Raw genomic sequence first — 15,270 nt, forward strand, 5'->3', positions numbered from 1 at the left:
CGTCTCTACATCACTGTCAGTTTGACAGCAGCTGTTCACACCAATTCAGCACCCAGTGAGCTAAAAGCCCCTTTTCTTTGCGGACAAGAGTCTCCACTTCACAGCAATGAATGGATGTCCAGCTGCACTTAGTTTGCACACGTGTCTGTGTGCCTGTGTGCTTGTGTGCGTCTGCCGTTTAGTTGAGAAGATTCTTTGTCCGACGAAGTACATCTTCTGTGCGACTCTCTGCAAATTGGCATGACAGCCCGTCCTGCTCCAGCAATTGCCGCAATGTATTATAATTAAATGCGGTTTCCATTTCCATTCATTGTTTTTGAAACATTCATTTAAATTTGTTTATGCTGAGATGTAGGTTATTTTTCCGGTGTTTATTGGGTATTGTCTTCATTGAATTTAACCTGAAGAAATTCCCAAAAGTTTGATCAAGCAACATTTTTTGGTTGGTTACAAATGTAATGCTGGTTGGATGCTCCAGCATAAAAACCAAAGGATGAAATTAATATTTTCCCAGATGCATTATCTTAACCAGTAGTAAATAGTAACTAGCAGAACAACTGTAGTGAGTCTTGGACTGTTTCCAATGAGCTTGCTTTTGTTTAATGTCTTTATTTAGATTTAAAAAATATTAAATATGCATGCAAATGTATGTAATTTAGGTTTATTCTGGTGTAATTTGCACTTTTGTTGGATTGTCAAGATCATCATCATGGATCGTTGTGATGCATACAGCATTAATCCTCTGACCTGCTAATGATTTTGATCCTGCCATTTCACAGTCTGCCGCTTGGACAATCTGTTCAATCCATCTCCCAGATTTGACCATGTAATGTTCTTCCTAGCTTTTAATTGGTATCACCCGCTGCAGGTCAAACGTTGATACCAGTGTCACTTTTTCTGCTCTATTTATTGTTAATTTACCATCTGTTAATGTGGTGTGTGTCTATCCTCATTCTTTCATTTTCTGTGCATTCCTTTCAGTCTACTATGATGTTTAATATGTTTCTCGCTTCTAGTTTCATCTCTTCGGGAAGTGTTCTGTGCTACATAGAGATGATTCTTTTTTCATGACTGAATAACAAATGTCCTTGAATTTCTTGATGTTCCCCCCACCCCCACTCAGCCTTTAGTTCCCCCTCTGTAGACCTGGCCTAGTTTTTGTACAATCATGCAGCATTTTAATCGACAAATATATTTGAAGAATTCTCCATTGAGTGAAAGCTAATAACCTGAGTGATCTCCCTTTTTGTCTCTTCTACAGTAAGCATGTTTCTCAACACCCTGACACCCAAGTTTTACGTGGCTTTGACTGGCACTTCCTCTCTCATATCAGGCCTCATATTGGTAAGAGCCTTTATTATGTTTGTTTCCCTTATGACTGACCATTAAGTGCTTGTTGATATCCTTAAAGATTTTTGACTTGTCTTCTTCTTGACAATCTGATTTTTATCAGTTGGTTTCTTGTTATATTGACGGAGGCAAATTTGAGAACAAACTTGTCACATTCCGCAGCAGACCATCCTCAAGATTTTTGCTGTTGTGTTCTATTGAGTGATATTGGTTTCATGAGTGTAATCTTGTTGTGTCTGCTATGCCACACACTGTTCTCATTTTTATTATAGGGTTAAATAGTGGCTGTCTGAGAAGGCAATTGCTCTGAGTTCTCTCTTGCTTTGTGGCAACTAACGAGAGAAGTGTCGGTGATCCTGTGTTAATATTTCAACATCTGCTGAGCAACATGAACAAAATACGCCTACTCTACCCATGCAGCTTTGTTTTGGTGTCAGTTTTCAGATGTTGTGGAGCTGGAGACCATGGGAAGTAACAATTCTGATCTCTCTACGTGATGTACTGCTCTTCTTCAACATTATTTCGAGCTCAGATTAACATCTTTTTTAAGTAACCCAAGCCTCCAGCCCTGGAGACCAAAGAGAATCATTGTTCGTTAATTTGCATCTTCAGTACTTTTAGTTCAGGTTATTTAGGGTTTTTGAATAATCATTGCTTCAACAATGTAATTTCCAGATGACATTAAGAACAGATAACAAAGAATCAATACAACTAATAAATACATTTTTTTACTTTTTTTAACAGTCATTGCTTGATATATATTTCTTTACTTATCCAGAAAAGGTAAGGGGAATCTAAGGGCATTTGACAGTTTTTTTTATGATTGTCATATTGTGAGATTTAATGAGAGCTTGATTCAAGATGAGTTTTCTTTAGATTGTGAGTCATAACTTATATTTCCAAAGGTTATTTGTGTTTCCTGTCTAAGTATATTGTTCAGAACGAGGTTGACATAGGCACTGGATAGACGGTAAGAGTTACCAGAGGAGCTGGAAAGCACAGCAGAAGTGGTTAAGGAACATGGAAAGTAGGCCTGCACAATAAATCGTTCAAAAATCATGATTTCGATTCACCCTTGTGTCTGATTTAAGTTTCAATGAATTTCAATTCGCATTTAATTTACAAACCGACTGGATTTGCATCACAAATGGTACTTTCCTTTGTGAGATTTACGCTCCCAAGCAGAGCTGTCACAATGCTCCCATGCTGCTCATGGCTTCACCTTCAGCCAACGACAAAGCGCCTTGTAGTCACATGTTTCACTCGCAACGTGGACGCGGCAGTGATTGGATAGCTCAGGGACAGGACAGAAACTGAAGGAATATGGATGACGAAACGGGAACTCGCTACGAGAATCGGCCCACAAAACAGTCTCAAAACAAACTTGTTTCAAAAAAAGGCTCGCATTGGGTTGTGTGGCTGTATTTTGGATTCAAACCGGATGACGACGTCAATCTCAAGTGATTTGCAAGACGTGTTTTCCATCTTCCGTGGCTCCACAAATCTTTATCAGCACCTCAAACGTTCTCTGTTTGCTGCTGCAACTTTGTTTTGTCATGGTTTATGTGTGCCATAAACTTCATATTTCACAAGAAAAAAATCGTGACAGAGAATCGTGATATGAATTCTTGGCTAAAAAATAGTGATTCATATTTTCCCCAAATCGTGCAGGCCTAATGGAAAGTAGGGAGGCATAGTGGTGGAGGGATGTGGTTGAGTAGAATATCAGGAATGAGGAGGAAACAAATATATAGTGGGATGAGCTGAGAGATGAGGAGAGCACACACAAGAGTATTTGGAGTTGCAGGTGTCAGACAAAGAGAGAGGTTGCTCAGGCTTGTTGTGAGTTGGATGAAAGAGTGGTGATGAGAGAGGCTCTTCTGAATGTCAACAAACGGCAAAGCTGACATTAAATCATAGAAATATGCTTTTTTTGCATCTGGATATCAAATGAATGCTAGTCGGAAAATCTTAATTTATGCTACGAGTCTATGTAATTTGCCAGATTAAATGAAGTATCTTGTATTTTATTTACCTTCCAAGTATATGTGTCTTGGTAGTATCGGTATCAGCAGGTATCCAAATTCAGTATTGGGGTTGGAAGTGAAAATTTGTGGATCGGCGCATCCCTAAATGAAGAGGAGAGTGCAGCTGGGTGGAAGAGGTGGAGACAGCTGTTAGGTGTGATCTGTGACAGAAGAGTGTCAGCAAGCGTGAAAGCTCTGGGGGACAGTAGTGGGGCCTGCCATGGTGCATGGTTTAGAGACAGTAGTTCTGACACAAAAACGTGAAATAGGTTTGGTGACTAGACAAACCAATACATCAGAAGGACAGCTGACGTGAAGAAGTTTGACAGGGAACATTTTGCATGTTAGAAATGATAGTTACTGGAAAAAGAAAGGGACGGCAGCCATTGAGGCTCATGGATATAATAAAGGAGGGTGTGAAGAAAATAGGTGTGACTAGGGCGGATGCTCAAGATTCATTATGGTGGAGGAAACTAGCTATGGGAACGCCTGACCGGATAAGTCAAAAGAAGAAAAATATTTTGTTCGTCAATGTTTTGGCCCTACCTGTTCGTAGTGACTCCAGTAACTGATTGGTTGCAACTTTGTGCAGAGGAAATGGTTTTGTCTGAAAATGAAATGCACACGCGCTGTGGCAGTGCTGTGTTTTTAAAGTAAAGCACTTCTAATCTAATGAAGCTTCAGCTTTTGTTGGCATCGCTTCACTGCTCTTGGCTTTCATTCTCATAGCAGTTCTGATTCCTCCTGCAGCACTTTTGGTGCTTTAATATAATTATTCGTGGATGCAATATACGCATGGAGACAGACACAATGGGTGTGACCTTTGACTAATAGCTACAGCTGTGCCATTAATCTTCACACACGTCTTTCTGGTGCATCAGCTAAATGTAAAAATCACCATTTAAGGTTGATGACATTGCACTTTATCTAAATGTAACCATCGGTGTGGATAAAAAGTGGCTCACTGAATTCTTGCGTGGGTGCCTTGGTGACTACATAAACTTTGAATGCAATTGGCCTGCCCTAATAACATCTGTAATGTTTATCAGCATCATTTTACACAACCTTGTGCATCATACTCTGTGCTGTTGTTGACGTCCCCATTTGGCATTTTTTATTCTCAAATTGACTTGTCACTTGAGGTTATAAGACTCATCACTGTAGCTCTTCCACTGTGATCTTTCGGTTTAAGTGTACGTAATTGAACTTGAATTAGATCATTCTGCTGTTAAAATGTGACTCATTCATTGAAAGGCAAAATTAATTTTAAAAAATGCTTGTCGACTTGTAGCAGCCTTTAGTCCTTTAAGAGTTGAGGTTCAGCAGGTCAAGTGACCACTTCTTATTGAAATTCTCTTCACTTATGTTTTTTTTTCATACAATTTTATGCACAATATAATATTCTGTCCATATGTAATATGGTCCACTATGTAGCAGTATCATGATATCAAACTACAGAGTTAGTGGTTTTCCTTTATTATTGCTCATTCTGTGTTTTTTAAAATTGTTGAAGAAGGGAAGCACATGAACAACTGTGATTTTAATTCCTCAGTATTAATGTTATTCAGCTCCTGTTTTCATAGAAATAGATTTTTCCCTAACATACCTATTGCTTTCCTCCCGATTGTAGGCCATTACGCCTCTTGTTACTGAGGATTAATATTGAGCACCACACTCAGGGATGTTGTGACGCAGTGTAGTGATCATATTATTCCTCCATTAATCTCTTCTAAATAGAACTGAAAGTGTAATAAGTTTGCCTGAAGCATGTGAAAACATTTAGGATGAAAATAAATTACCACTGTTAAGATTAGGTAAATATATTTTCGGCATTTTAGTTCCCCAGTTACGCTGTTCTGGCATGTGGGACTCTCTTAAAATAATGTTTCTGGGATATTTACAAGTGGATGGCCCAGAAGAATTATTGGTAGTGGCCGTTCTACATACCAGTCTGATGAAGGACAGCAAGATGTTTTTCAAAGGGCACAGCTAGTTTTCCCAGCACATTCCACAAATGCTTTATTGCTTATAAATCTGCAGAGTTAAGGCCATTTTCTTGGTGACATTCTGAGATGCCACTTGGGTTTTTTTTCACATCTGAAAAGTGGACAGTTTTGTTGCAGCTTAAAGAAATGTAACATTTCCAGGATTAATTCTATATTTGTCTTCCTTAGTTAAACCTGTATGTGGTGCTTTAAGCTAGGTTTTATGTACGGAGCAACACACATTTAGAAGTCAATAACTGCACGTAATGGACCTCGTCATTGAAATTAGCTTATTTTTCTTTTGGCACATCGGGAAATTTGCTATTCGTTTCCAATTTATTTTGTTGTTCTTCAGTCATTGTTGTTTTTTGTTTGGAAGTTGGATATAATGCAGTGCAATGTTTTTTCGTTTTGTTGGTTTTTATTTTATCAAAATAATTGTTCGAAAAAGACAATTTTAGAAATGAATAAATGGCTATTTAGCGACAAAGAAAAACCCAGTACATTTTCATGCAAATGTAACTTCTGATTTCTTTTTGATTATGAGTCAATTAAAAAACACTATAATGTATATGTTAATTGTCTCATCATGGCTCTCAAAAATCAGGGTTTCCAATCAGAATCCAAGCAACAAAAGCACCACAGCACATTACAGACATGACTATACCGTGAACCCCAATGAAACAGCAGAATCAGTTACCAATCTGGGAGACGGATCACACGGTCTCTGTATGAGTGCTCTGACTGACAGGCGTACATTCTATTTGCAGCAAATGGTTTAGGGGTGAGACAAGATTCATCATTTGGCCCGTCTGAGTATAGAACTCTATGCTATCTTCATGATAACCACAATGGCGTTACTCCGGCGACAATACTGGCGTTGCTAACCACTATGCGATATCCTTGAATCAGAACATGGGTTTCATCGGGCTTGATAAGTGGACGCATTGTATTCCTGCTGCTCTAACAGCCTTGCTTTGTATTGATCAAGCAAATGTTCTCAATACATTGCAGAGGGAGGCTAAGGGCCATGACTCAGGTCTTAGAATTAGTCTCTGGATGGAGCAAAAGCTCAAAGGTAAATGGAGTGCACTTACAGCAAGGTGCTTTTAACCTGAGAGCCAAGAGTGTTTTATAATGTCCCTCCTTTGCTGGTGTACACAAAGACACACGGACACACATTCACGACGACTATTTCAGGAACTGTTCAAACCTCCGGTCTTCATTATCAGGAGCAGGGCAGCCGTCCATGTCTTGCTCAGGGACACTTTTAACACCCAGATTAATGGAGGAGCCACTTCACTGATTTCAGGCCTGTCTCTGCCCTATCTGACCAGTAGAGAACAGTGTTTTGTTGAGAGGCGGCATCTCACACGCAGTACAAATGTCTTCTTTTCATATTTCCTCACTGCATTTGTTCTGTCTTCAGGGACTTTTGAAATGTGACAATCTGTAAGGAGACAGCAAAAATGTTAACCGTGTTATTACCCTGAGATCCCTGAAGTTTTTTCACACCTAACCAATGACTTCTCTGTCTTCGTCATATCTCCCTCTCTAGATCTTTGAGTGGTGGTACTTCAGGAAGTATGGAACATCTTTCATAGAGCAGGTGTCTGTGAGTCACCTGCGCCCCCTGCTGGGTGGAGTGGACAGCGGCACACCGAGTAACTCCAACAGCAGTAACGGGGATGCTGATTCCAATCGACAAAGCGTTTCTGGTGAGAGATCGGTGGTTCTCAAGTCTAAAATATGTCATTACATTAAACCTATCATGTGTAATTTATTGCTGCTGCATTGTTAGCTAATGAAGTCACTGCTGTGTTTTCTCTTCTGTTGTTTTGGTGACATTATAGAAAAGTTATAGTCATAAGTCCTTCTCTTTTTGGGGTTCATTATCTGGTTTTTAGAGCTTGCACACTTTTTATTTGAACCTACTGGGGTTGGACAAAATAATGGAAACACCTTAAAGCTTTTTAATGGTAACACCTTAAAGCTAAAAAACGCTTTAAAGTGTTTCCATTATTTTGTCCAAACCCTGTAAGTAAGCAATGCAAGTAATTCAGTGGTTTTTATTTGTTGCCGACATCAACACACAATGTTCTCAAAGCAGCTTTATTGCTTAGGAGGATGCGTATACCGTATAGTTGCTGGGTCCCACTACTGAACCTCAAACAAATAAAATAAATATTTCTATTATGTTTGCTACGTCTTTTAGGGAACAGTGCTTATATGCCGTGCATAGCACATTCTATTTATACCACTGTTCAAGAACATTGACAGTAAATGAGAGCTCATTCCCAGCCCTGGTTTTAAAGTTTCATGGCGGATCGAATCAACATCAATCGCTTCTGCCTTTAGATGGGAAATGGCTCGCTACTTTAGAAGTCACTCTTTACCATCTTCATTTTTTTATTCTAGGGATCAACTCAGTTGATATCTTTTCACTTCATCCACAGATGCGTTGTTTTGATTATGCGAAGTATATATATATATATTAAGTCTTGATGCATGTGTTTGCTCCCAGAACTCAAATAGGAATCCTTCAATTGCACTGCAGAAAACATTTATGCTTTAGAATCAGTCGGCGTTCCCGGGATAATTTTTTTTTTAAGGTCACGTAATAGGAGAAGTCATTAACAAATAAGTTCACATTTTTAACAGTCATATTTCGTCCCATAACTGCTCAAAATGGCTGGCCGAGGCTTGTGTCTGTCCACTCTTAGCCAACATGGAGCCAAATAGGATTAAGTGTGCTGAAATAAATCAATGGAAGGAACTGACGGGTTGTTTCAGATTAAACTGCTCCTGACTAACACTCCATTATTAAAGCTGCAGAGGACAGTGGTGTTAATTGGTGCACCTGATTAAGGAGCTTGTAGGACTAGATACAACAAGCTCTTCAATACTGGTGCATAATTGCTGGACGACATCTTGACAGTATAATGAGTTATATTCCAGGCTGCACCTCTTCTGTCGGCGTATTCACATTACGGCAGTTTTGGATGGTCAGTTTTTGCCTGTTTCTTACTGGAGCTGTTTTCCCTGTGAGGTCTTAATACGGTCATCATTTTACTGTTGATGCGGATCCATAGTGTTTGTTGGATTAAAGTAGATCTGATGTCTGTCCTTGGAACAATGACCCCTTGAGCACTTTTTATTTCCTGTTAAATCACATTTGCCAGTCGCTCCTGTGCCAATATAGCCTATTATAAAGGGTGCCATATAAAATATTGTTGCCATTTTTCTAAGTGTTGTATTGCCCCATGTCCTCCAAATAACAGTGATTTATAACCACACTCTCAGGTTACAGTCAACTGCCTTTTGTTTAAGTGTTAAACACACATTGCACAGACAGGCTGAAATATTATTATCTTCTTGCTTTTTTTGCTTCTATGGGTTGAAACAGTTTCTTGTGCTCTGCTCTTATGTTGAATAGTGATGTTATTCCAGGCACACTTTGATGAATGATGTATCAGAGATATCTGGTTGGTCTTGTGAGCACAGGTGGAGTTGAAGACAATTGATAATCTGGCGGAGAATGAACAGCATGACAAATCCTCAGTTGTCTCTTTAAAGGATTTCATCTTGCTTATGATTTTCTTTATTTAGTGTGTTTAAATGATACATCTTGAGATGATGAGAATCAGTGAATGAAATAAGTGAGATCATCAGTAAGGTCCACTTTCGGGCCGATTATGAAATTACGTAATTCAAATCAATCCTAAAATGTGTGCCTGCAAACCAAAAGAGAGGGACGACGTGTTATGGTGTTTGATGTGCGCAATGCTGACTGGGTGAAACCTCTCACTTTGGTGGAAGTGCGATGTCACGCAGCAGCAGCAGGAAGCTCTTTGAAGTAAAGCAAGAAGGCTCAGTGTCGAATTTTCCTTTGACAATCTCCTTCTCTCTCCCCCCATCTCCCTGCAGAATGTAAAGTTTGGAGAAATCCGCTGAATTTATTTCGAGGAGCTGAATATAATCGGTGAGTGACAGCCTGCAACTCCTGTTACTCCCCCTCACTCCTCTAATTCTGCTTCTCTTTCTTCTTAAGCCTTGTATTCCCTCTCCTCTCATCTTCTGAAATAGCTTCCGTCCATAGCTTCCCTTCGTTTTCTTCTGCAAACCATTTATTGTACTGTCTTGTGACCTTCAGCCAATAAAGATAAATTGTGCATGTATATTTAGAACGTAAATGATGTTCCTCTCACAGCATGTATTCATTATCATTAACCTAAATTCACATGATCTAAATATGTCAAACTGATATATCCATGAGATATCCATGAGAGCCTAGTTTTGTTTAGTTTGCGTTTGATTATTAGTCAGAAGGAATTACTATATTGTTGCTATATTATTGCTCTGCGTCATCAAGCTTCTGAGATGTTTAGTAACAACACTGTTATTGCTCTGTTATTGAGTCTGTGAGCAACTGGCTCCCAGGAGTGTCTGAAGCATTTAGTCCTGATCCTGTGGGTGAGTCTATGGAGGAAGGTGCACTCCATCTGCCACAGTTCATCAGCGCTACTCTCACTACAGTACCTGGTCCTTCTATCAACCGCCTTAGCTCACTCCTGTCTCCTGGTGGCGACAGAGGAACCAGCTTCTCCAGCTTATTTCACTGTTCATGTCTGTTGCCCTCATGAATAAAGAGTAGAACATTACTCATCATACAACTAACTGCGTAAAGCCAACTGACTGAATGATCTGGTTAAGAACGCTGAAAAAGGATTCTTGGCCTCCCGACAGCCTTAAAAATTAGGTTTAATCTACTGCCAGTCTAAAGTCCAAATTCAGGGGTGAAAGTTTGCCACAAAAAAATGTGGTTTCCTGAGAGTTGAAAGAAAGTAGTAGCAAATTCATTTAAAGCTTGATGTGTCAAGGGCAGCACCTCACGTTGGCTCTGATTGATACCAAGGAAGAGTGAAGAAAAGTAAGAACCTATCTGAAAGGATTTGTTTTTTTCATTCTGTTTCCTTGCCTTGTTAATCTCTTGGTAGGGTGACGAAAGGCAGTTATGATGCGAATTAGATTTGAAACGTAATAATTGTAAGAACAATTTAACCAAAAAACATTTGGTTTTTTTTCATACTGTCCTTTTTAATCATATATCACATCAATGCAAGACTTTTTTAGCTTTTGGCTGATTTACACTTTTAATGCCAGGTTGTCACATCAACGCAGTTTAGTTGATCCATCCAAACACTGCCAGTTTCTGGAGTCCAGCCAGACAAGCGTATCAATCTTAAGAGCCATACTGTAAATGCTACACAGTGTTTACCACTTGTCCTCTCAAAAGAAAAGTAAACAGCCTCTCATTTTTGCATTGGAAGTCATGCTGTTGTTTTCATTCACATCAAATGGATGTCCCCGCAGTTCAAGTGACTGCGCAGAACCGCTCGCTCTCAGAAACCACTTCTGTTCTCTCGTCATCCCCTCAAGTGCAGTTTCATGGCTGAAACTTTGGCCATTTTTAAGGCGCATTTAAAGGTCTTGGGTTGTTCTTGCTTGGTTGTTTTGGGCAGGTTTTCCGGAGTCTATATTCTCCCCTTTGCCTGTGTCTCTGTCATGTAACTCTGCAGTCATGCAGCACTGAGCCTCTTTCCTTCTCATCTTCATCACTCAGGTATACATGGGTGACGGGTCGAGAGCCACTGACATACTACGACATGAATCTGTCAGCACAAGACCACCAGACCTTCTTCACCTGCGATTCGGACCACTTGCGCCCGGCCGACGCCAGTGAGTTTTCCTGAAAGTGGAGCATCTTCCTCCTGCATGTGATGATGCCGTAATTCAGGTTTCACTCTGCGTTCCTCAGTTATGCAGAAGGCCTGGAGAGAGCGGAACCCACAAGCTCGCATCTCCGCTGCGCATGAAGCTCTGGAACTAGAAGAGTAGGTTGGCTCTGTGTGTCATGCGTGGGATCATTTAGAAAAGTCTAATCATGTTTACATTTCAAACTGAGCAGCCAACAGTCCCACTGTTTTCTACTTCACACCACAACCTTCAAAACATAAAGGCTCTTTTCAAGTTCTCAGTCTCTGTCTCGTGGGTGATGCATTAAATGTAGGCTGATACGATATTTCATTCTCGGGAAATGAAGGTGAACGAATAAGAACCATTATCACAAAGCATATTGCTTAGCTGGATTACTGCACACATGACTTTCTCTGAAGCGTGCTCTGTTTCGTCATCTCTGTTTCTGCCCTCTCCTCCCTTAGTTGTGCTACGGCGTACATTCTCCTAGCAGAAGAGGAGGCCACTACCATCATGGAGGCAGAGCGTTTATTTAAACAAGCGCTCAAAGCTGGCGAGGGTTGTTACCGCAGAAGCCAGCAGCTCCAGCACCACGGTACACAATACGAAGCCCAGCACAGTGAGTACAGTCCTTCTGCAAATCTCCAATCCATGTCCAAGCCTGAACCATTGTCTGTGTCTGCCAGGACGGGACACCAACGTCTTGGTTTATATAAAGAGGAGACTGGCCATGTGCTCCAGAAAGCTTGGTCGCACACGAGAAGCAGTGAAGATGATGAGAGATGTAAGTCTCATGCGCACTCCTCTGCACACTGGTTACTGTCTGCTGATGCTTGCATGTGTCTCCCCCTTCCTGGTATTACATGTAACAACAGTTGTGTGTTTTCCAGTTAATGAAGGAGTTCCCTCTCCTCAGTATGTTCAACATCCACGAGAACCTGCTGGAATCTCTGCTGGAGCTCCAGAACTATGCCGATGTACAGGCAGTTCTAGCCAAATATGATGGTGAGAAACACATACACACCGTATTGGGGACACCATCGTGGGCCTCCCTGTAGTGTTCCTTTACGTGGAAAATGATTGTTTCTTAGACAGTTAATGAAGTGAGTTCCAGGCTGATGTTCATGTATGTAGTAGAGAGAAGTTGACAGAGATGACTTAACTGCTTGGACTTTGGGTAGTTTAGCTTCGGTTTGTTTAGGATGTAAGACATTCCTAATAAGAGTGTGAGGCTGGTGTGAGTGACAGCTGATATTGTGGCACAGTGAGCAATACGTCAGCCTAACAGGGTACAACCCTCCTCTAACATGTCATGTGTCAGCCCCGAGCCATGAAACCCAAACTCAGCAGTGTGCCAAGTCCAACTTCTTTCTGTCACTCTCAGCTCCAACTGTAATTCCAAACGTTGACTAAAGCCCCCTCATGTGTCTTTGTGTCTCCTCCACAGATATTAGTTTACCCAAATCTGCAACAATATGCTACACAGCAGCCTTGCTCAAAGCCAGGGCGGTATCAGACAAGTGAGTATCACTTTCCTCCCGCAACAATGCTGCTGACAAGCCGCCGCTGCTGTGAGAAGAATGTCACCAAGGGGGAAAGTCCTCGCAGACTTGTGTGCAGCATTCCTGAGCTGTGGGGCAGCCACAGTTGTCCGGCTCTGATCAGTCCGTGTCTCAGTGAAGGGCAGCAGTCATTGCTTTTATCCCCCCCGAGACGCTACGGATGTCCTTCATGACAGGGCAGCGACTTCTCTGTTCACCTGATGTCAGTGATTTCCGTTATTACGGTTATCTTTCAATAATTAACGGTAGTAATATGCAACTCTCATTTTCCCTCTTCCTCTACTCAGCTGAATGTAACAGGTAATACCAGAGTGAAGCATTAAACAACGTATGTTTAGGTGTATGGTTATGGCCTTTCGTGACTTGATCTTGGGACAGCTGGGCGCAGTCTCGTGCTGCCAGACTTTTGGAGGGATTCTTGTTTGGGACCTCACTCTTTGTCCTGCTGGGACGTTTCTAAGGCTCCATCTGTGGAAGCTTTCGAGGTTGTTGTGGATGTGAGTAGATGGTGCCAAAGCTGTCCAAGACAACGTTTGATATCTCGCAGAGCTAAAGTGGTGAGTGCTTGAATGCAGCTGTTGGAGAACTCAACAGTTCCAAATATTCGGTGAAACATTTGTTTTTAAAAATGGCTCTCCGACCCGATCCCCTACAGTGTTCTGCTCTCTTATCATGTATGGTTGGGAAATGTGTTTCACACAGAGGTTTCAGCAGACAGAGATGCTGAAACATCCCAGCAAGGACACGTATTAAACTGTGATTCATGAGCTCTATTTTGGGTTGTGAGTTAGGTGGCAGACGCCTTTTGATTTAACCAAACTCGTCTCTCTCACACGTGGAAACCAGTGATTTCCTCTGGTTAGGATGCTTCAAATGTGAAGTCATGGAACTGACAGTGGCCACGGAGGGCTGCGTCTGCTGAGGTCACTCGCTCCTCTGCATGTGCTCAGGCACAGCTCTGCCGTCGGAGGTGTCAGCTCCGCACACGCAGTCCGGATTTGGTTACTTAGGTCAGACGCGACACAAGAGCCTGCGCAGCCTGACATCACTCGCTAGCATGTGTACTGGGTGATAGCAGTCTGTCGCTAACAACGCAGCGTGCGCGTTCACATCATGATCAGCATGGAGCAACTTGTCTCCAAGCGTCTTTCCTCTTCGTCTGCTCCAGGCTGAACTCAGCTGTGTTGTCCATTTTAACATCTTTTTTTATTGTATCTCCAGGTTATCCATTCGTGGTAGCAGCCCCACTGGTGTCTGATGTACTTTTTTGTGTCTGATGGACAGATTCTCTCCAGAGGCAGCTTCCCGGCGAGGGCTGAGCACAGCCGAGATGAATGCAGTAGAAGCAATTCACAGAGCTGTGGAGTTCAACCCGCACGTCCCAAAAGTAAGACGTCTGGTCAACACATTGATCAGATCACTCTCCATGGCCGATCTCTGTCTGAAGAGTGAATATGAAACTGTGTCCCGTTCCACTCCCAGTTCTCATGGCGAGATTTGTAATTGGTGTTTGTTTCGCCAGCATTGGGCTGCAGGTGTTCTGCTCTGGTGTTTGCTTCTCACACTGCTCCTCTGCTCCTCCTCCTCCTCCTCAGTATCTGCTGGAGATGAAGAGTCTGATCCTTCCTCCAGAACACATCCTGAAGAGAGGAGACAGCGAGGCCATCGCCTACGCCTTTTTCCACCTGCAACACTGGAAGAGGGTGGAGGGGGCGCTCAACCTGCTGCATTGCACCTGGGAGGGCAGTGAGTAAACACACACACACACACTGTCACATGCTTCACTGTTGTCTGTAGACCACTGTCCTTTGTCTGCAGCCTTCAGAATGATCCCATATCCTCTGGAGAAAGGTCACCTCTTCTACCCATACCCCATCTGCACAGAGACGGCAGACAGAGAGCTGTTACCCAGTAAGTGAGGGTCTGACTCACACACACTTCCAGTCACGTGTGTGTGTGAGGATGGCTGAGCTTTCCCGAGGCGTCTGGTCGCTAACATGTCTCTGTCCTCGCCCCTATGGAAGCAGTGTTCCATGAGGTGTCGGTCTACCCCAAAAAGGAGCTGCCGTTCTTCATCCTCTTCACAGCGGGACTCTGCTCCTTCACCGCCATGTTGGCTCTGCTCACACACCAGTTTCCCGAGCTCATGGGCGTGTTCGCGAAAGCAGTGAGTTCACACTTCGACTGACAGCACTGTTCACAATATTGAGGTCTCGAACACATCTATAGGTGTGTTGAGTCAGTGAAGCCAGTGGAGGGCGCTGCCGCCCCTACAGCAGACCGTGCTGCTAGGTGAGGAAGAACAGTGTAGCGCAGCTCCTCATGAAGCGTGTTATGACGGTGTGAGAGACCTTTTTTTGGAACAAAACATCAATGTGTTGAAATGTAAAGGAAATGGAAAACACACAAGCCTCGGCATCAAACATGTCGCCCGACCTCACAGCAGCTGCGTGCTGATACTTTATCTTACTTTATCCGCAGCAAACTTTATACTGTTGTTTGCTCCACTGCTGCAGGACGAGGCTCCCGAACATAAAAGGTCTCCAGTTGGTTTGATTGATCGGGAATCTGTTTCAGTTGGCTCTGCTG

The 15,270-nt window shown here is 42.3% G+C and overlaps 1 protein-coding gene across 11 annotated transcripts in view; it reads left to right on the forward strand.

Annotated features, from left to right (window-relative positions):
* The window catches only part of LOC128770486 (suppressor of tumorigenicity 7 protein homolog), a 37,015-nt gene that overhangs the window by 19,717 nt on the left and 2,028 nt on the right, over window positions 1-15,270 (forward strand). For 4 of the 11 annotated variants that reach the window (XM_053885010.1, XM_053885004.1, XM_053885005.1 and 1 more), the window contains 13 exons: window positions 1,262-1,344; window positions 6,921-7,080; window positions 9,290-9,344; window positions 10,986-11,101; window positions 11,181-11,256; window positions 11,584-11,738; window positions 11,806-11,903; window positions 11,995-12,124; window positions 12,567-12,639; window positions 13,966-14,068; window positions 14,277-14,427; window positions 14,500-14,592; window positions 14,706-14,848. In XM_053885010.1, coding sequence (XP_053740985.1) covers window positions 1,267-1,344; window positions 6,921-7,080; window positions 9,290-9,344; window positions 10,986-11,101; window positions 11,181-11,256; window positions 11,584-11,738; window positions 11,806-11,903; window positions 11,995-12,124; window positions 12,567-12,639; window positions 13,966-14,068; window positions 14,277-14,427; window positions 14,500-14,592; window positions 14,706-14,848 — 1,431 coding nt within the window. In that variant the 5' untranslated portion in view covers window positions 1,262-1,266. The remainder of the gene's footprint in view (window positions 1-1,261; window positions 1,345-6,920; window positions 7,081-9,289; window positions 9,345-10,985; window positions 11,102-11,180; window positions 11,257-11,583; window positions 11,739-11,805; window positions 11,904-11,994; window positions 12,125-12,566; window positions 12,640-13,965; window positions 14,069-14,276; window positions 14,428-14,499; window positions 14,593-14,705; window positions 14,849-15,270) is intronic. The other 7 variants (XM_053885009.1, XM_053884999.1, XM_053885008.1 and 4 more) reach the window with 6 other exon arrangements.

This window comes from Synchiropus splendidus, chromosome 14 (assembly GCF_027744825.2).
Source record: "Synchiropus splendidus isolate RoL2022-P1 chromosome 14, RoL_Sspl_1.0, whole genome shotgun sequence".
Classification (NCBI taxonomy): domain Eukaryota; kingdom Metazoa; phylum Chordata; class Actinopteri; order Syngnathiformes; family Callionymidae; genus Synchiropus; species Synchiropus splendidus.